The sequence below is a fragment of the Buteo buteo genome, chromosome 7 (genome assembly GCF_964188355.1).
Source record: "Buteo buteo chromosome 7, bButBut1.hap1.1, whole genome shotgun sequence".
NCBI classification, from domain to species: domain Eukaryota; kingdom Metazoa; phylum Chordata; class Aves; order Accipitriformes; family Accipitridae; genus Buteo; species Buteo buteo.
The window spans coordinates 39,696,896-39,718,869 of record NC_134177.1 but is presented as its reverse complement, the minus strand read 5'-3'; the positions used below and the strand labels follow the sequence as shown (position 1 = coordinate 39,718,869).

The window sequence follows — 21,974 nt, the reverse complement described above, 5'->3', positions numbered from 1 at the left end:
GGACAGGGTTACCTCTGCATCCGGGCGATGCACGGCGGACAGGGCCTGGATGGTGCTGAGGTCGTGCTCCAGCTTGGCGATGAGCTCCTTTTGGCCAGCCAGCGTGGACACAGACTCCGTCAGCTGGATCTGCAGCTCCGCACAGCGCACTGGAAAACAGAGCCGGGGCTGTCACCCAGGGGTGGCCCAAAACCCCCAAGTTTTGCCAAGTGGATGCCAAAAAGCTGAGAAACCCCCACCTGGAGCACCAAAGCCAACTCACAGGCAGCAACCCTGTTTTCTCCTTATTTCTGGGGGCAGCAGGCGGGACCACACCAGCAATCCCTGCTCTGCTCCAGGCAAAGGCAACTGGGGATCCAGCCCACCTTGGCGATGCCCCAGGGTGGGCAGCCGTCCCCGGGCAGGACCAGTGCCACGTCCCAGTGCCAGAAGCAAGGCGAGCAGGCGGCTGCTTGCACCGGCACGGCTGCTTCAAACGCATCAGCAATATATTTTTGGTGCCCCAGGGGTACCTGGCAGCATCCTGGCTGGGCAGAGCGGGGGGACCTGGAGAGGGATAAGGGGAGCTGAGCCCACGAACCGATCCCCAAGTCTGGTCTGTGCGATGGAGCCTCCGGGCAGCCCATTCCCGGCTGTGGGTGCTGTGACAGGCACGCACGGGGCAGACGGCTGCTGGGGGGGGGTTGGAGCGGGCTGAGGGACATCTCCAAGGAGGAGCTCAGGTGGGACCAATCCTGCCCTCAGGTGCCGGGCAAGGCTGTGCAGCCCCTGGCATCCCCGCTCGGCCCATTTTCGACAAACGAGCCCTCTTTCCAGTGGCCCCCTCAAGTAAAACCCACGCCCTAAACCACAACAGGCGCTGGCTGGAATGCTCCAGGAGCAAAACAAAACCCTCTCGTTCCCCTTGTATAACCCCAGCCCAGATGTGAAGCAACGGAGAGTCGTGTCGGAGCCAAAACGCAGCTACAGCGAGAAGCACAGGACCAGCACCGCAGGGCAAGCTCCTTGCTCCATTTGCAAATCCATCCCGAAACGCAGAGCGTCGGCAAGCAGAAGCCTTGTCCTGCAGCAGAAATCTACTTCTTTCACCTTTCTCCCTCGTGGCCAGCAATGTCTGGGCCTCTGCCTGGCTGAAAAAACCGCTCAGATCAAGGTTCAAACCCTGCGTTTTGCACCGCCAGCCTCCCCGCTGCAGGGATGCAGGATACGTCCCTCTGTGCCTGGATTTCCAGGTGGGTGAAAGCTCAGGTCCCAGCTGTTCCAGTCCCTCCCTGATAATTCCCGTTGTAATTATTCCCCTAAATTCCAGACGGCTGGAAGGCAAAAAAATTCCTCATTTATCAACAGCCAGGGAGCAAGAAATGCAAAAGCTGCCTGGGAAGCAGCCGCGCTGGGGGAGAAGCGGGGGCAGACTGTTGCGCCCGCGGGGCCTCCTACCCTCTCTGAAGACTTCAGACGAGAGGTGTAAAGTCTATGCAGCTCAATTCCAGTTCGCCCAGTCCTGCTGGGCTGGGAGCTGCTCCGCGCACCCCAAAACCGGCTACAGGGGGGGGTCTTGCAGGGGGCTCGATGCCCTGCAGAGCCTGACTGGGATGGTTGGACTCAGGGCAGGAGCAAACGAAGTCGTGCCCAAAAGCAACGCTGCTTTCCCACGAAGCAGGGGCTTTGCTGGTGCAAATTCCACCCCCCCTCCCCTTTTTTGTCAGAAATGCAATTCCTACGTTACTCGTACAAGCCTGCCTGCAGGGAAAGGGAGGTGACACATGCTTCAGACACAACGTATGGCTTTATTTTTTTTTCCCCTCTACATAATTGCATTTTATAGGCTCCAAAAAAGAAGGCTCAGGAAAGCCAGGAGCAGTTGCGATAAAGGCGCAGTCCCACTGGAGGTCAGTGTTTCTCAAGAAATGGGGAATCACTGCCTGCTCCTGAAACATGGGTGGCCTGCTGCAAAATATTTGCATTAACAAGATTTGGAAAGAAGAAAACCTCTTCCCTACGGTTAATTATTTAATTGGCTGTCTCTTTAAATTGCATTAAAGTGTAATTGGGAAGCTATTACTAGCCAAACATGGGCTGTGGGGCCCAATTCTGCACAAGGCAGCCCCGATCCACTGCGCAAAGGGCCTGACGCTGCTGCCGGCGTGCCCAGGCTGCGCCACGCCGGGAGCAGAGCAGAGGCTGGCTGGGGCAGGACGCGCTCCCCTGCCTCCCACCCTGCCCAAAAAACCTCCGCAGAACTGAGCGTTGGCATCCTGCTGAAGGAGATCTGAGCCCTGGATCCCAGCTCCTGAGGTTCTCTCTTAAATCATCTTTTTTTTTTTGCTTTTGAGTTACATGGACCGAGTTTTTCAGTTTGCTTAGGAGAAAAAAGGGTCACCGAAGAAATACGTTTCCCAGTTTTAAAGAAAGCCGCATCCTTCCTTCCTTTGGGTTGCACTGCATCGGCATTGGCCAGTCTTCTACAAACTGTCCGTGAAAAAAGAAAAGACTGGAGCCCTGTCTAACACTGAAGACAACCAAAACGCATGGAGCTTCTCTCTCATCTCCCCTTCAGTATCTCTTTTCACAGTTGTTTTTGGTGGTGGTTTTTTTTTAATCATAACTTTATTTTTTCAAAGTGGCAGTGGCCATGCGTGAGCTCACGACTTCTCTGCCAGCAACCCTTCACCTCCCGCAGCGGGTGAAAGGCTCTCCCAGGACAGCAGGTCAGCTCAAGCACTGAGATCGAGCAAAAGAAAATCTGCCTTTGTCTTCTCTAAGCTGCTGTGCTGGAAAGCCCTCGCTCTGACCCTTCAGATGTACAAATAACCTCAAAAGCTGCAGAAAACAAAGAAGTACTGCAGAAGATAATGCGACAAAGAAGGTGAAGCCCTGGGGAAACTGGGATTTTAAACCACTTATCTTTAGCCTCAAACTCTGTCGTTCCCGACTTTTGAGGCAATGGAGAAACCGGGCTTGACATTGCCATCGCCTTATGGAGAAAAGCGATGAAGTGCAGCAACTGAGCAACTAAACGCCGGCCGAAGTCACCTGCCCTGCCTGCTGCCACGCTGCAGGGCTGCTCAGCACAGGCAGGTCTGGTTTCTCCTTGTCCGATACACAGAAAACAATCAGCTGAGCCTGGAGCATGACTGAAAAGTATCTTCGGAGTTCTTGGGAAGGTAGCAGAGCAGATGGGAACTGGACTAGGGAGTTTTGCACAGGGCACTTGTGAAGTTCCTACACAGCAGTTGGCTGGGTGAACTCTCCTTGATCAGGGTTTTCTTAATTCAAATCGCCCATGACACTGATACTAAATCCCTCAGCTTTCATCTGGCCTGGCTGGCCAATAACACACGGGTCATTAAAAAACATTTCTGTGAACAGGCTCCCAGGAATTTGGCCGAAACCACCTGCAACAAACACGGGGTGAAGAGCAAGTCCCCAGCGCAACCACTGAACTTTGGCTGCCAAGAGTCGAACCTGGGCTAGTACCTTAACACCACAGCCAGACCCTCCTGGGGAATCCTGGGCTTGAAGAGAAGCACCTTTCAGGACAACCATCAGCCACAAGCTTCTTCCCACATCCCCTCTATGACTGACCAAGTCTTTTCTGTATCGCTGGACGTGTGGCCCCATGAAATGTCCAACATGAGTGGGGAGGGGGAAAGACTGGTCATCTATCAGGAAGAATAATATTGGTAGGCTCTTGAAAAGCATCTTAGCTTGCCCCAAACTGAATGAGTGATTAGAAAGAGCCTCTGCTCAAACAGTGTGCTGTAAAGAAGATGTCTGTGCTGGGAAGTCTAAACGTACCTCCAACCCACTGCCTGAGGAGCACAGCCATGGATGACATTGCCATGGGATGTGCGTTTCTGAAAAAATGTGAAGTGTCTGTGCAGACAGGCCATGGGGTAAGACACAAAGGTGCCTCACGCAGAGAGGAAACAAAATGGTACTAAACTGAGAATAAAAGATTTAGATCAATCTCACACTTCTTTCATTGTGGATAGCCCCATCAGTCTCGTACTCCTCCAAAACTGCAAGTTAAAATCTTTGTGGTGAGTATCAAGGGGAAAAAAGTCCCGGAACCCCAGGCTCCATGGGCACATTCACGGGGAGCCCTGAGCCCAGCAGATGTAGGGGCTCATCGGGAGCGCCTGTGAGACAGCGAGCCCAGTGCTGTCACGGAGCAACAGCAACTTTGACTCCTATAACAAGCCCCAGCAATTGGACTCCCTTGGCAAATCATCCAAAATAAACAGCATCTGTTTTCACAGATGGAGAAAATTAAGACATACTAGCAACTTAGTTTGAAGTTATAAGGCCAGACATAAATAAATGAGAGGCAATCTTTCCCTAAGATGGTGGCTTGATTACTGAGGATACAGACAGATGAATAAATCACCTTGGGGTGAGATAGGCTGTAACTTGCTACACATCCATGAGACTGGAGTAACTGCTCATGTGTATCTTCTGAGCCTGAAGGAAATGAGAGGTAAGTGGTATTGCTGAAGGGATCTGCAGGGTAGGAGCACACACATGGGCAGTTACTGCAAATTAGCTGATGCTCTGCAAGTTCACACCCTGACTTGCCTTATGGTAACTTTTTAATCTCCCTCCATTACTGTCTGGCCTCCTTGGATTTACATAACTGTAAAAAAAATAAGAAAACAAGCAGAGAAGTGATGTGGCACGCTAGCAGCTTTCTTTGAAAAACTATCCTCTCAGAAGTCAACTGAAGTGCACTGAAACCCACTACTTCAAAGGTTTTAAGTCTATTTTATTGACTGGAAGGAAGATCATGGCAAGATAACTAAATCTTGGAGTACCTTGACATGAAGGCTGAGAAACCCAGGCACAAAGCTGGAGACTTACTCAACACAAACACTGGTGCTCGAGCACGCCAGGACGAGGAGCGGGAGCCAAAGAAGTGGGAGGAAACTGGGTCTGCCACAGGTCCTCTGATTTTTCCAGCTCATTCACCTTTCCCCATGTTGGGCCACTCCGGTTAATGACCGGGTTGCTGTGGACAGTTACTTAGAACTTGAAACTGTCCTTCTTCCCCATGCAGAAATAAGCGCTCAGGCTTTTTGGCATCTCTCTCCCATGAGCCTTCTCAAGCCAACAAAGTCTTACCTCCGGTTCCACCTGATGCCAGAGCTCCCAGATTTACACATAAACTAAGGCACAATTTCAGGCTCTTGAAATACTTGGCATTTAGCTTTTAAGGAAGTCTGAAAAAGACAGTACCGGTACTGCCCAAAGTCCTGCTCCCCTTCCAGAAGAATCAAAGGGAGATGATTCTGCGCTTTGTAGCTGAAGGGATGAGGGGCACACGGTCCATATGCTGCAGATTCAGTCCTGGATGAACCAGGTGATTTTCTCTGTCCTCTTTTTGTCTATGAAGATGCCAAGGAAGAAAGATCTAAGCCAAAATCCTTCCCGCAACGGGAAGGTTGTCAAAGGCCTTTCAGTGTTGTACATCTCAACGGTTCTAGTTCTGTCTTGACCTTTTCATAATGTGGGACAGCATTTCTGCATGGACCAGAGTTGCGTGGGAGTCATTCCATCTGTCTTAACTTTACACAAAGCCTTTTCCTTGGGGCCACCATTGCTGTGAGCTGTCAGTAGGCTGAGAAACAGGACAAAAAGGCAGGGAATGATTGAACATTTCTTTCCTACAAGGCATCAGAGCCCTGTCTCTCAAATCTAGCAGAGTCCTCTGAAGTGCAAATCTGTTCAGAGGTAAAGGCTGAAGAGCAGATTGTAGCACAAAACCCCAGCTGAGCCGTCTGCTGAGGTCCACCTCACCTCACATAAGGCAATGAAAAATCACCATCACCTGAAGGGTGTATATTCTTCCAAGAATCTCCCCAGAGTGAATACTGGAGATCAAGTGCTCCAGAGACCCCACCAACACTACAGAAGTCACACAAGAACTGGGCTTTTGAGACATTTTAAAGCAACCTCTCTAGAAATCTCCAGGGAGGGAGGAAAGATCAGTCACCTCCGAGAGCACCTGAGTAGCCAAAATGCCTGGATTATGTTAGTCTGACAATCATCTCAGCCTGCAGCTTTCCCTATGGGTAGCAATCAGGCTGTCCTTGTTTATCACCTCTCTACCTGCCATGAGATTATTGTCCGATCAGACCCTCTGGAAGCTTTCTAAAAGGGCGAAAAAAGAAAGCAGATGATGAAAAGAAAGAATGACGACATCTCTAAAAGCCATCTGCAACTCCTAGCACAATCTACCTAGTCTTTAGCCACAGTTACCAGTCCTGGTAAAGCTCCAAGAATGAAGGGATGAGGTTGCTCTAGAGACATAGAGGCTGTAGGAGAAGACATCAAGAAGCTCCAGTGACATCCTTCAGGGATGTATGCAGAAGATGTGCAGTCCTAGACAGCAAGGGCTGGGACTGGCACCAGCGAAGGCAGCAAGAACAACCCTTCTCATTTTTGCTTTCGCGAGCTGTCAAAAAGACAAGAAAAAATAGGGATAGTAGAAACCAGATCACATCCAACACCCTGAGGACAAAATCTGAGACTTCATCTGCCCAAGTGACAAAGGGTTGGGAGCACAGGGAAAAGACCTCTCACCCTAGCTGCCATGCTCATCACAGTACATGAACATCCTTCTCTGAGTCCCCTGCAGCCCTTTTCATCAGTGTCCTCAGATGCATTTGTGAAAGTGGACTTGGGGAAGAGCAAAGCGAGCTACCAAACCACAGCCAGGCGAGTGCCCGCCCCACAGCAGCTCACTGTCCACCTCTCCGCATTTCTCTGCCGGCTGCTGGCAGAGGAGGGCAGGCAAGATTTCTGCTCCCTCCCCTCCTTTCCCGCCTCTCTTTTCACATTTTGGGGACCTGCCAGGAAGGGAAGGTTTGAAGGATTTCTCCTTCCCTTTCCTCCTGGCCCAGCCACTCCAAAATAAACAGCCCCCAGCAAAGAAACACAGTACCGCTTAATAAATTCACCCTGTAAGGATAGAGATTTCATAGAAGAGCGGATTATTTCCAAGGATACTAAGATAATTACATGGGTAACTAGGAAGAGTTCAAGAAAACAGTTTGAATTTTCTTATCAGTTTCCCATAGCTTGTAGCAAAAAGAAAATAAAATGCTCTACTGTAATCAAATCATGTTTTCTGAAGCCCTCTGTTGGCAAGTACACAATTTCTTCACCACTTCCATTAAAACAAATACTTAGAAGAAAATGATAGCATTTCAAAACGCAAAGAAGTGGGGCCCAAAAGCACCATGTCAGCTGCTCACAGTATGTTCTTACCTGGCGGGAACGAGATGCCACGTGAAAAAACATCCCCCTTCCCACCGAAAGACAAACTACCTCTCGCTGACTGTGGGGCAGGAGCGGGCCCACGGCCAGTACCTGTGGCACTGAGGTGCTCACTGGGTGCTAACTTATTCCTGCACCCGAGGCTACAATGAACAAGGATTTCTCCCATTAACTCAGCAAGTGCCTGTAGTATTTCCTATGTAAAACCTCACCCTTGCTACAGCATCTAACTCCAGAAGCAGCTGTTTACCAGCAGGAACACTGACATACGGGTATGTTCCAGTGCTGACCAGTAAGGGTCTCTGGGAACACACAGCATACACTTCTTCTGAAAAGGAGATTTTGGACATCCTTATGAAGGGCTACCAACGAAGCTATCACGGAAGATCCAACTATCTCCATGGAAGACCATAAGTATCTGCTCCTGACTTCTGAGATGCACCCTTGTGGTTTTGGTTGCCTTCCTAGTTTCCCAAAAATACACTTTTCGAGACTTAGGCTTGAGAGGACAATCTGGTTTTATCCCTGATGCCTACTTCCGAGGTACAAAGAACCCTCTCCAGCTTCTTCTGTACCAGGTCTGTGCTTTCACAAGTATAATGCATCTTTTGCTTACAACCACGTGTGATTTTAGTAGTTCAGTGCCGATACCACCATACCTGAAGAAAAGCGCAGGTTATAAATACACAAATTAACCAATTTAAGTCATAGCACTTTAAAAGTGTAGATGTTGAGTATCAAGCTTAAAATGATTAGGGTGAAATTATACAAGATAATGCCATTTATAGCAATCAACAGTTTGACCAGTAGTTAAAAAGTAGGGGAGGGGGGGAAGTGTGTTCAACCTAGAACCTTTACATCATGTGGAACAACCTGTCACAGACGTTTCAAAAGCAGAAAACACACATTTATAAAGAAATTTAGGCATTAAAGAGCATTTTCGATACATGTTGAAGAGTATCCCACCCACTCCTGCAGAACGCCTCCAAGCTAACGATGGCAAATTCACCCATGGAATGCAAACACCCACTTGGGCAAGTGCTACGCTGCACCAGGGTGTCCCAGGGGGAAACCAGCTGGATGGAACCCGGCAACGGCTGGAAGGAGGGAGGGTACTGGGAACGCCCAGCCCGACTCCCTGCTCTCCATCTAGACTTTCTGGGATGCAACTCCAGGAAATTTCCAGCCTGGCCCTCAAACTCCTCATGCCGTGCTGAACATACCTAATCAACAGGAAACTCAGTCTACAAGGAGGCAAGCAACACACAAGCTTACAGCCCGGTAGGAAAAATAGGTAAGATACGTACTGCAGGAGATGATGTAAATAAATGTAGGTCCCTCAAAATAACCTCCAATTCACAATTCAAAAAGCAGACACGAGCACGCCAGGTAAAAGAGCAGTGCAAAGGCAAGCACGCACACACACACACGCTCTACCTGAAACCCAGAGTATTGAAGCTAGAGATTTATTCTACTAGTTTTTAAAATATAATTCCACTGATGGATTACAACATCTGTTCTTTACCAAACTTCAAATTCTAGACTCTGTAGATACTGAGTATGTTTATAGGAACATCTCATAAGGCACTACAACAGGAATTTATATAAAGTATCTGTAAAAATAAACAGTGAGCCAAATATCTGAGCAAATTTTTACACTTTCATTTTTGAATCTAAAGCATTTCTGACCTCAGACAATATATTTATTTTTTTAAGATCAGCTAATACACTGTTATGGTGCTCAAAACAACCCCCCTTGCAGTCTCGGACCCAAAATACATCTTTTCTGTCCATGAAGCCAGGTGTCCACCTCCACTGCCTACACCAGGAATCGTCACACTTGAATTTCACTAAAAAAAGTATACAGTTTGGAAATCTGACACTTCAGTATTCAAGGTATTTAAAATATTCCCCCCCCCAAACTGATATATAAAAAGTACATTTTCCTCCCCTGGACAAACACAAATCCCCACCAAATCCAGCCCCTTCATTCCTTGGCCGTCACTGAAACAGAACCACCAATGTAAATGTTTGCTGCTTGGACTCAGGTCTCACCTTAATAAAGACAGCCCACGCGTAATTGTGTTTGTATAAAAGATATTTACTTCAATTATCACACCTAGGGTGCTAGTGAATAATAATAATAATAATACATCGTGTGAGTTTCATACAGTGATATTGCTTCTCCATATCATATAGGGACCGTTGTACAGTGCTGAGAACAAACATTATATGGCTAACCAAACAAAGACAGAAGAAACAATGCCATTCTGCTGACGGAGGGAGCGCTGCCCTGCTACTGCCAGCCATATAAACTCTTACTTTTATGTTTAAACAAATACCAAGAAATAAAATGTTACAAAAGATGAGTCACAGCAACACAATGTGGGCTTCTCAAAGCTACTTGTACAAAAAAATGACACTTTTTTTTTGGTCAATTGGGTCTTTGTGAGGATCTTTTTTTTTTTTTTTTTAAATCTGTGATTGTGAATATAACAAACAAGCTCTAAAAACATCTAAGACTTAGTGCGTTACAGAAAAAATATAAAATACTGCTAAAAATGTAAGACACCACAATACACGGGGTAAAAATTGAGCTTATTATTAAAAAAAAAAAAAAAAAAAGTTCTCAGGAAAAAGTACACCACTTTCTGTTTGAGTTCATCTTGTGCTGTGTTAGTAGTCGGGGCATTTCAAAGGTCTGCCCATTATCATGGCAAGTAGTTATTGCACAAATGCAAAGAGTTAATTTTTTAATAAAAAAAATGAAAAGGGACATGAGGGAAACAATTTAAAAAAAAAAAAAAAAAAGAAGAAGAACATCTCCCCCCCCCAGCCAGCCTCCATCTGCTTTGGAATTAACGTCCAAATTTGTACATTTGACATTCTCGCAGCATTTCCAGCGAGTGAGGCGCCCGGTGCCCGCTTTCGGAAAAGGAATGGTAGAAAACGCTTTTCAATACAGAAATGCATAGAGTATTCTGACAGGAACCACCTTTTTGTTTTGCAGAGGTTATCCAATAGTTACTGTAGGGCTTTTTTTGTCTCTCTCATTTTTTTTTTTTTCCCCAGACTATGCCAGAAGGAAAGAACCTCGTGTGGGAAATTCATCTGATGGTTTTTAGTGGGACACCCTCGAAAGGCAAAGTGCAAATTTGCTTCCAAATCCACAGAAGTGGTGATGTGCCCTGCAACTAGCTCAGCACCCTCCACCTTTGCCCACTGCAAGGTTTTACCGTGGGGCCGGCTGGTTCGGTGCTGACCGGAGGCCCTTTGCATCGTCCCTCGTGCAGACACACGCTCCCCCGCGATGAGCAGGGGTCGTCTCTAGCGCGACGGTTTTCAGTTTGGCTTACGTAGCTTTTCTCTCGCTCGCTCGCGAAGTGTTACCTAGCCAGGGAAAGCCTGTCTGAACGTGTTTCGACACTGCAAGAAAACTAAACGACTCCTCCGTGACAAAGATCAATTCATAATGTGTATTTCCAGAGTTCACACCAGGAAAAGTTGCTGCTGCACAAGGTGTTTTTTTTTTTTTTTCCTTTTTCTTTTTTTTTTTCCTCGACCAACTTTGAATGAGAAGAAAAATCAGCTCTGAATTCAGAAATTCAAACATATGCCAACAAAGATGAACATCACAGGAAACCAGTCTCTCATTTTAAATTAACACTCTTGAGTAAATCGCAATGTACTTTGACAAAGGGGCACTGCATCTTCATGAAATTCTCAGTAGAGGCTCTAGGAGGCTAAGGGTATTTTCTCTCTCTGTATATTTTAAGTCTCTTCTCTCACAACTGAGGCTTCTTATTCTCAGTCCTAAATTATTTTAAACTATTTAAATAATATTATTTATTAGGCATTTAGATAAAATACTTTTTTTAAACAAAAATGATTGCTCTAGAAAACACAACAGGGGCACAACGATATGGATACTGCAACGAGCCGACACCACCCCGCTCCATCGCTAGGATAGCCCAAACTTTCTCCAACGTCCGTTTAAGGGATATGTATACTCCTGTTGTGTTTATATCAAACAAAAACAAACCTCAAAAAAGAAACTGTTAAAATTAATCTCATAAATAGGAAATATTAGTTTGTTTTCCTAATTACAAACCACCTTTATATATTTCACCTTATGATGCTGTAGAGAGAGCAAGCTTGAAAAATAACACACAAGCGCTGGTAAGGGCTGAGGATGCCGGTGGGTGAAAGCCTGTTCTTTACAAAACCAAATTAAGACTGGAATGACTTTACAGTGCCTCGCCATCCAGAGACAATGCGGCTCTAGGCATGGAAATGAAGACAGCATGTATTACTAATGGCACAAAAGGACACGGTCACAGTAAGCGATGGCTGAAGTCCACGAGTGTTTCTTGAATGCGGACAGACCTACGAGTAACGCCGGGTGAGACTGAGCCTTACGAGCATTAACGCTGCCGGGCGCTGGTGGACGTTCGAACCCGAGACCCTGCCGTGCTGCTGCTGGAGCCAACCCAGAGGGATATATATATTTTTTTTTTTTCCCCAGGAACCTGAATTCTCATAAACTAGAGCTCGCGCTCGCCTGCGTTTGGTGGCTGGGACACAAACCTCCGAACGCAGAACGAGAATTTCTATTGCACAAAGCCTTAATGCACAGTGTTTGAAGTGCTCGTCAGCAAAGGGGCAACTCGTGTCGGGCCACTGAAATGCTCCTCGATCGGTGTTTGCTCTGCATCCCCCCACTCCCCCCGCCCCAGCCCAAAATGAAAAGCGGCTGTGAATGCTGCAATCTAGATCACTGTGCTTTAGATTATTCTCCACAAAGAGATTAGGAAATAAGGCACATAGCTTTCCAAGTATAGAAATTTTGTTGAAGAGTAAATTTTAGGAAAGTAGTAAAACCTAAAAACTCAACGGGAAATGCGATAACATACAGGATTTTGATGACATGCCTATTGAATGACAATAAAATAATTTCAAGCTAAACTAAAATCTCCCCTCCGCCACCCCCTCCCCCCCCCCCCAAAAAAAAGATCCATGATCTCCATCTCTCTAGAGGACGCAAGAAGGAAATGGAATCCCTGATCAAGGAAAAAGAAAAGTACGATACAGATGTGACCTTGCTTATTCCCCACACACCTCCTTTACGAACTAGATACTCAAGTACTCCCTGAATAGCCTGTACTAGCATCCAGAGGTAACTAGGTACTTTGGAAACACTTTTAAAGCTAGTAATAATTTACCCACATATAAATAATACATCAAAATAGCACTAAGGGTCTAATGTAAGCTAACAAAAGCCAGAGGAGTCTGATTGAAAGACTGATTGTAGAAAATATTTTTTGTAGTTACTTGGAGATAAGATTGTACTTCAGAGCAAGTCAAGTGCCAAGTTTTATTTCTTCTCTTGAAAACACAGATTCTCGACTTCTAAGAGGAACTGCATAACAGAGAATTTCTATCTCAGTCCTAAGAATACTTGAGTTTTCAGCTTAGGGAGAGCAAGAATGAACTGCTTGCTTTAATTCGATATTTGGCTTAATTTACTGATCAGCTGGTTTTGTGATTGTTTTAAATATGTCTTTACTGTTCACCTTCCTGCTGTATGTAGATATAGGAGAGTGTATTTTACATGTGCAAATATCTGGCGTATTAACTTCGTGCAGGCTGTATTGAAGCAAAAGCTACAGACCAACTGTTGTTACAGGATGTTGCAGACGAGGTTTGACCCTTCCTGTCAGATTACTTGGCTTTTGCACATCTCAGACCCTTGGAATTATTTTCATGTATCCTGAATGTGATCTTCCCCCTCCTTGTTAGCTAAACCCACGTTTTTCAAACAATCCCATCTCTCAATGGCTAATCCCCTCTTTACAACAGGGAACTTCCCTGCCAAGTGGGAAAATGGCATCCTCTACGCATCAAAAAACATATTGGTTTTAAGCCCTCACTCACCTATGCCCCAAATGATTTCACGAATTTGGCTGTAGCAATTCTACTGCACCATTAAGACCAAGCACGCAAATCCTACATATACAGAGGGGCTTTTCCATACTGGAATCATGTACATACACACATTTAACAACTCCTAAAAATGCATATTAATTACCCGCATAGACAGAAGAGAAGAACGCAACTTAACGCCGTTATTCTTGTTATCAACAGAGAGATTGCACTGTTATGAACATTACCACAAAATTACACAGTAACTATGCAAAAAGCAGGTATGTCACCATAACAGCAGGAAATTCCTGGCATGACTCTCCATTTCCAAGGATCTTTGGATGAAGATTGTACTACGTAGTACAAATATCGCTAAAATTCAAACAAAAAGTCAAAAGAAACGAGGTCATGGGGACTTCAGGCATCTACTTTTGCTGTACTGTTTCCTGCATTATTTCGTTATGGTTAAGAATTCAGTCATTCTCTGCACTTGGCTGTTTCAAAATATAAAGAAACTGAAATGATACTATGAAACCAACAGTTTTAATAATAAGAAATCTACAGAACTGTGGTGAAAATGTACTAACATCACTGTGAGTAAAGCAAGCTTGAAAAATGGCAGCAATTTCCTTCAAAGAATGGCTGGACAAGGAAAAATGCAATAATCTTATTAATTTTTTAAAAGGAGGCATTTACTTTTAATGCACTTCAGTGCCAGAACATGTTTGTGAATAGCAATGAAAATCAAGCCTGGGAACCAGTTTTTTCCATTCACAAAATAGTTGTAGAAACCCAGACTTCATAGACAGCCAAGGACTTTGGATCCCGGACACGGAATGCCCAGGTTTTGGGAAAAGCAGGTATGATGCCTCCATCAGTCCTTGGCCCTATCAGAGGATGCTGGTGAGGAGGCTCACTACTAAAGTTCAATGAATGACTTCCTTCAACTGGAAAATGTCCTTACAACTAATAACTTATATTAAATATGCCACAGTACCACTTGGCTGGGGGGGAAATCATCCCTGAGGAGAGAGATGGCACCACTTACATACCTGTTTTTAAGGCTTTTTGACAACTTAAGTGCACAGGCCTAATGCTAACCTTCTCCAAAAGGATAAATTTCACCTTCAGAGCATAAAAACTTTTTATCCTTGCATATTAATAGGGTAGGGTATAGTACATGACCTGGTCATGTAGGACAAATCAGTCCCTAGGCATAGCATAAAGGGCTTTTCTTGCTATAAAGTTCATTATTAACTATATTTTATATATGGCATAGTCAATGTATCCCATAAAAGAGATTGAGAGGAAAGAACAAATTGGTGAAATAATATTTCTACATTTTGGAGCTCAAATATGTATGTGAAGGAGACAGGGACTGCTAAATCACTTTTCAAACTAAGAAGGTTGAGCCAGAAAAGAAATTCAGATCTCGTGCTTTCCATGCCAGTGCCTCTCCTTGCAATTTAAAACCATCTGGGAAGATTTTAAACTGCTGAGAAAAAAAGACTTTTGTTTGTACAGAATTTTGAAATTATCTTTTTTTTTTTTTTTTTTTTAATAGGTTGATTGTATATGCAACACGAAGGAAGAAAATGTTGATGTTCAAACAGTGGGGCAGCAGAAAGTGCAAGGGGAAAGTAGCAGGCCAACATATGAGTGAACTGAATACTGCTTTGCAGCTGTTTTATCTGTGTTGAGTTATATTTAGGAATGAGGCTATAAGCAGCTTGTCTCATCAGGGCCAAAACTGCCACTCACTCCCAGGAAAGACTTGATTTGGTTTTAGTGAATGTTAAATCCAGCCCCCACCTAAGAACCAACTTTTCTTCTCCTATGTTTCTGATAGTCTTCAAGAAATGCTCACAGCTCAGCCACACACAGTGGCTTTACGACAGAGACTATCCTAGGATACGTACACTGGGTGAAGAAGAAAGAAGAGATAATTTAAGAAACTCACTTGTTAGAAAGAGACACAAATCAAGCAAAAATAGTGCCCGCCATCTGCATGTTAAAATGTCACCGCTTTACTTTCGGTTTGCAACAAATTGCTTAGATTACCGATCTCTTTGCAACCTTGCTAAAGGCACTGGTCCAGATTACTGCGACATTTCAGTTTAAATAAGCTATTTTGGACTTAAGTGCAAAGAAGTGTCCAAAACCAATTACTTTTTTCATGTATTCTCATAATTTATATATAGTCAACTTTTTTTCCCCCCCTGTTTCTAACTTGCCCTGTTTTTGCCAGGAGCATTTTTATTTCATGTAAGTTTTAAGCATACTTGAAATTAATAATTTTAAGATGGAAAATGACAGACTTCTGACAGCAGCTGTGCTAGTGGGGACTGCAATCACTGTTAGCATTTTCCATTATTTCATTACATTACTTGATCAGATTTCCCTCAATCCTATTTTATGTGAATTTATCAGCTTTGTAGTTTGAATTACCACCAGAATGATGCACTTCTCTAAGTATTTCTCCCATTAAAGGATTGAAAAACAGCAACTTTTAAGTAATTGGATCAGAAAATATTGCATAGAATTCTGTTGTGTCCATGAACCCCCTTCTCTACACCATTCCCGTATGAACAAGTTACATAAAAATAATGCAAAGATCTTTCACCTAAGGAGAAAGGCACATACATTTTTTTCTCTTTTTAACCGTAAGACAGATCTTTCCTATTACAGCAAGGAGTTTATTACTAAAGGACTCACTAATTCATGATATGGGCAGAGTGCACTGATACAGGTTCCTTTAAAGAGTGGCTCTATTTATAGGCATTTTACAGAAGAATAAATAAACCAGTCAGATTTTATGGCATCAACAGCAATTGTAATTAAATGCATTTCTGCCAATAAACATGTGCAATTCTGTTGTCTGAAATCTGTGTCCTCAAAAATGGAAGCATATCGACAATCCCATTGTATGACCCCTCTGCCAAGGGATACTCTTCCCCTGCTTTTAGCAAACAAAGTACTACACTTTTTTCCTTCCCTAACCATCCAGAGAGAAAAATCAACAATTTTAACTGCAGGATAAAGGTATTTCTGTTAAAATAGCCTGGGCTCTTCATCCACAGCTTTAGTAAAAGCATGGAACTAGAAACAGAAAGAGAAAATAAAAATGCTTTTAAAGAACCTCAAGAAAATGCAGTCTGGCATTACAGATTATCTGAAAACTGCCTGTGCTTTTTATCCATCAGGGAAAGAAACATTGTCAGCGAGGGCTCTGTTGCCACGCTCTGCGCTCTACAAAACGACTGCCCCATTGAGATGAGCCCCACGTCACACGTGCCTGAATAACGCCTTTTCCCTTCCCGTGTGATCAGTGACCCAAGAGGGTAAAAAGCCACCCTGCTACTCTTTGGCATTTCTTCTCCTCCAACTTTTTATCCTTTTCTTTTAATTAAGTAAAAAAAAGTTATCCCAATACACATTTTCCTAAAAGCTTGACTTCCAAATGCCACACTTGATCAGAAATACAGCTACAATCTTTCAGTGTTGCTGAAGTTCAGTCTCTAAACCGGGGAGGTGTCTGCCAGTTTGGAAAGCCAGTAGGTAACTCATCTCCAACAAGAGAATCTCAGCAGTAGTTCAAGCTAATCCATTTTACTTTCCACTGAAACAGAAAAGCAGCTGTGACCTTGGCTAAAAACCGGGAACAAACAGCTGGGAACATCACTTAAACTCTACAAGCTCGATCTGAGGGTGTTCGTCTGCCCATGCCCTTAAATAAGGTGGTCACTAAGGAACCCAAAGCGACTCCTGGCAGGACGGCCTGGGTCACCCCAATAGCATCTCAGCAGGCTAATCCACATTCAACACAGACCATTAAATATGAAACAACAAAAGGAGCTAAGCCATTAATAAAGTGCCAAAAATATAGGAAATACTGACAGCATTTTATTTGATTAATTTTATAATAGATACCAATGACAACCCTTGGCAGGATGGAGTGACTTCTGACTTATGAATGCTGTCTTTATCCAGCAAAATTACATGATTCAAATGTAATAATGGAGCTTAGAATTAACAGTTAGTGTTATAAAAGAAAGATTTCCTCTAGGGCAAGCTACAGATATGCTTTTAAAAAATCATTACAGCATTAAAAACTGGGCAGATGCTAGAGAATCCTAAAGAACTAGTGGAAACCTGAAAAGCAAACCAAAAATAAACAGAGAAAAAAAAGATACAAGTTTCAAGGCACTTTCGTATTGCTTATTAAGAAGAGAGATTGACCTTAAGTGCTGCATTTGCGTTCAACCTGTGAATACAGTTCTGCTGTTGTATAATGCAGCAAGAGCTCTCAGTAAGCATCATGGAATGCAATCATATAGACACAGGCACAAGAACAGTTTGGGGAATATTAATTTAAAAAAAAAATTGTCAAACAGAAAAAAACCACGCTATCGAGAAAGCCGAGAGTAACCACTTGACTGCATCAAGCACCTGGATCTCAAATCAGCAGACAAGGACAGTAGAAACAGACTGGCAAGTGTATTGCCTAGAACTAATAAAAAAAACCCAACCTGAACCAAACAACAACAAAGAAAAAAAACTAAGGAACATAAGAAAATATTTGCATCTTCTAGACAGAAGTTTTGCTTCTTTGCTGAAGACACATCTTGTTATGACTTCTATTAAGGTATGTGTATTTTTACCAGGACGTGCATTTATCGATGGAGCTGTGCTTTGTAAGTCAAACCAGGACATCGTGCAGATACAGAGAGGTAACACTTTGCTTCACCACGTTATTTCCCTCGCTGGCTGTTCCCGCGGACTAACTGCACTCCAGATAAGAAGCCGTAACCGCTTCCAGCACGTGCTGTCACATACTGGTGTCTGTTATTACAAATTGTCTCCTCAGCTCATGACAGAAAGGGGCAGTTGCTCTCTCTGTTTCTCAATTTTAGTTTTGCATCACAAGTCCCCAATTACCCAAGGAGGTATCCTGAAACAGCTAGCAGTAAAAATAGGAAATAAATCCCTGCCTTTCAGCCTCCTAGAGCCTTCTTTTCTTAATCATGAAAAGGATTGATTTTAGTGTACTGATTCTTAATTTGTGAAAACTTGCGCTAAGTGCTGCTGTTGCATGTTAAGAGACTGTAAATGAAATACATAAGTTCTAAAACATCATGCAAGAAATGTGGTTTCACATCTTACAGTCAAAAATCCTACTAATGAATTAATACAAGCACACTGAGGTGTAATATTGGGAACATACCTTTAAAGTCGGAACTCCTCTCCCCATCCCTCCCTCCCCCAAAATCAGAAAAGTAATATTAATTAAACTTAAGAAGTAATGAATGCACCATTAAAGTGTCATCAAAAAGATGCTGACCTAAGACAAAAGTTCAATGATACACAATACGGTCAAAAAGTCTTCAATCAATAATATACAGTATGACAACTACATCTTGTAAATTATACCCAATACTGCCGGCAGTCTATCCCTCTAAAGAATATTTGCCCCCTTTCATCCCTTCCTAACAATCAGATAATAAAATACAGCACCTATAAATAAGCAAAAAAAAATTATATATATATATATTTATATATATATATATATTCCGAAATCATCTATTGTTAGTTTTAAAGATATGGCAATAAAGGAGTCTAAATTAGCAAACTTGTAGAAGCCATAACTGATAAAACAGCTTATTGAAAAAAGGTGGCAGTAATGCACTCTATGTGTGCACAAGTACGTAAGAAAATACACAGACGTATAAAATTGCACGCACACACTCACGCACACACATCCTTCCACACACCTCTATGCTCACGCATATACATATAGACAACAGGAGGAGTTAGAGACAAGTTAGAATTTGATTTGTACTTTGATCAGCCCTAACCTGTGCATAAAATAATGGAAAAAGGCTGTATTTCTGCAGGGCAGAATGGTCTAGGCTGGGACTCGAGAGCACAAATGTTTTGGTTTGGAGTTTGGGCTATTTCTGTCCCGGTAAGAGCCCGTCTGGTCATTGCCATGTACTTTTTATCCACGCAAAAACAAGCTTCCCACAACTAAAACGTATTTAAAATCAGTGCTTGTGGTGGGAAGAGAGTCAGTAAATGGCCACCAACAGCAGGAAAAGGTCTCTATCTGAGGCAGCTCCAGTCCCCTCTTAGTGGTGTGTGACAGCAATCGTACACGTGAATTACATTTTATTTGATTCCAGGTAAGCTGAAAATTTCGGGTTATGGAATATGCCCCCAAAGTAGCAGGCTGAAATGTTACTGGCCAACATTTTTTGAGCGATCTGTCTTTACTGAAAGGAAATTCTGTACACTACGAACCAAGTGAAATGATCAAGTACATGCTGTTTCTAAGTTGTCTCCTAAACCTCCTAGATATGAGGTCTGATCAGCGTGCTCTGTGGTTAGAGGTTAAAAAGCAGATTATAAAATACCTAGATTCAGATTTTTTTTTTTGTCCTGATTTGGCCTAAAATGGAGTGTATTAAACAAATTCTGGTCTGCAAAAGACCAGAATCAGTTAAAGCTATGAAACAATGTGCACTACGTGTCAATATTCTATTTCACTTACAAGAAAACACTAAGTCAGCTACCACAAATTAAGATATTTTCCTGATGTGACTTTTTTTTTGTTTTGTTAAAAAATATGTGGAGTAAATGTGTTTTTTTTTTTTAATTCAAAGTTTCAAACAACAAGATTCTTTTCTTTTCTTGAAAATATGTAGGAATCCAAACTAGTGTGTTTAGAGTCGGTTGACTGTGCAATCTCTTAGTGGCAACTGAACAGCTACAAAAAACTTTCTTTTTTTTTTCTTTTTTTTTTGAAAAATCTCCCCTTTTTTCCTGGTTTAAGAAGATAATAGTGTATTATCGCTCTGTAGCCATTAGATGGCAGATAAAAAGCCCCCTTTTAATATGTGGGTTTGATTTTTTTTTCTTTTTTTTCTGTTTTTCTTTTTTTAAAGCCCACACCAAAGAGGAGGGCACAAGGCAAAGCTGTATGAGTTATTCCAGAAACTGTGGAAATCACTTAGGGCAATAATAAAAACACTTCAGGGTACAAAAAAGCTTGACTACACATTTCAGTTTTCTTCCTCGAAAACACAAACATAAATTGGGCTTAACGCTCCTTTTTGTTTTCTATATGCACCTTGGCCTATGGCGTTTTTGCCCTGTGGCCCGCAGGGCGGTTAAGTGCGCAACACAATAAAACCAGTAGAGGTCCAGTTTCACTTCCCAGCTCTCCAGAGTTGGGCGAGTTTAATCTCAAAACTCCCACTCGACGGCCTCTTCTCGACTCGCGGCCTTCTCCAAGCGGTGGATGATGTTGTTCAAGTTTGCCGCTTTCTTTTTCCTCAAGGAGCTGTCTCGCGTGTTCCTGGAGCTCGCCGCCTCCGAGAAGCCGAACAAGCTCTGAAGAGAGTTGGCTTTCTGCGAGCCTGTGGCCGGCGTCGAGCTCGTACTTGGCACACTGGAGATTTTCTCTGAACTTTCTTTTGACTTGTAGGAGCTCTCCCCTGTAAGGACTGAGGTGGAGGCAGCTGAGGTAGAGGCATCCCCTTCCGTGGCAGAGTTTGGCAGTGTCTCCAGAGCTTCTCCCGGGCGCTGCGATGCCGGCGGAGAGCTCTGGCGCGGTGCTCTGAGCCTGCCCTCGTCGTCGGTGTCCTCCAGGCTCTCCGCCTGGAACGGCTCCGCTCTCTCCGAAGACCTGGCGCCTTGCAGTGCCTCTTCCCCCGCTTCGAAAGCCGACTCCGCTGGCCCTCCCTGAGACTTTGTGGTTGCATTGCTGTACTCATCCGCCTCCGGGCCACTCGGCTTTCCTTCAGGTGGGCCTTCTGCGTCCACGCCATCGCAGCTGTCTCCCTCGGAGCTGTGAGCGGCCCTGCTGCTTCTGGCGGAAGGAGAGTCGCTCGACCCAGCCTGGCTCTGGCTCCCGGCTTGGATCTCCTCGATGAACAGCTCCCGGCGGATGCGAGACCTAGGAGACAGGGGAGAGGGATGGTGAGTCTGCCGGGGGTCGCTCGGAGCCACCCTGCTCCACCAGACACGCCGTTCAAAATGCCCTTTCACGAGGCGCCATTTTGTCTTGGCTACAGGACAGCCACACCAAGCCGGGTCAGCGGGAGCACTCGCACCCCCAGACCCAAAGGACTGACCGAAAAGGCATTTGGAAGAACATGAAAGACTGTCAAGGTGCTCTTAATCTCATCTTCCCCAGCCACACGGCCACTGCAAAGCCCGCTGTGCTAGAAAGGATGCAAGCTGCAAACCCCAGCCTGGCCCAGGGGCTGCTCCACAGTCTGCTGGGAGGGCAGGCAGTCGCAGCTGGGGTTTTGAGCAGAGAAGCCATTTCTGCTAACTTCTGCAGTGCTTAGTGTCAAGACCGACCCACCTCACTTCAACCAGGATTTTGTGTATTTATTGTAAATCTCACGTGGATGACTGCCCCTTCTAGTAACCACAGCAGGCATTATGGAATAAAGCAAAAATATAAACTTTGTGCAGGTAATCAATTTGTACTAAAAGGACTGGTGAAAACCAAGGGCAGATCACCCTCCCTTTTTTTGCAAGTTTAAATTAAGTAGCATTCATAACTGTATGCTCAATTTTTATAGCACTGGATGTGGTTTAAGGGACAGAGATGAAAGGCTCTGCAGTCTCCCATTCCCACTAGAAGTCTGACATCAGAAAGGCGAAACTTTGTAATACGCTGGACCAGAAAAGGGATGATTTAAAAAATATTAATACATTTCTAAAAGGTCCAGAAGAAAACGGCTTGTAAACACAAACCAATT

The 21,974-nt window shown here is 44.1% G+C and overlaps 1 protein-coding gene across 8 annotated transcripts in view; it reads right to left on the bottom strand.

The window, feature by feature from the left end:
- The window catches only part of CUX1 (cut like homeobox 1), a 283,190-nt gene that overhangs the window by 13,173 nt on the left and 248,043 nt on the right, over window positions 1–21,974 (bottom strand). For 7 of the 8 annotated variants that reach the window (XM_075032513.1, XM_075032515.1, XM_075032517.1 and 4 more), the window contains one exon: window positions 10,663–21,157. In XM_075032513.1, coding sequence (XP_074888614.1) covers window positions 20,446–21,157 — 712 coding nt within the window. In that variant the 3' untranslated portion in view covers window positions 10,663–20,445. Of the gene's footprint in view, window positions 1–12; window positions 150–10,662; window positions 21,158–21,974 lie in introns of those variants that run through there. The other variant, XM_075032520.1, reaches the window with a different exon arrangement.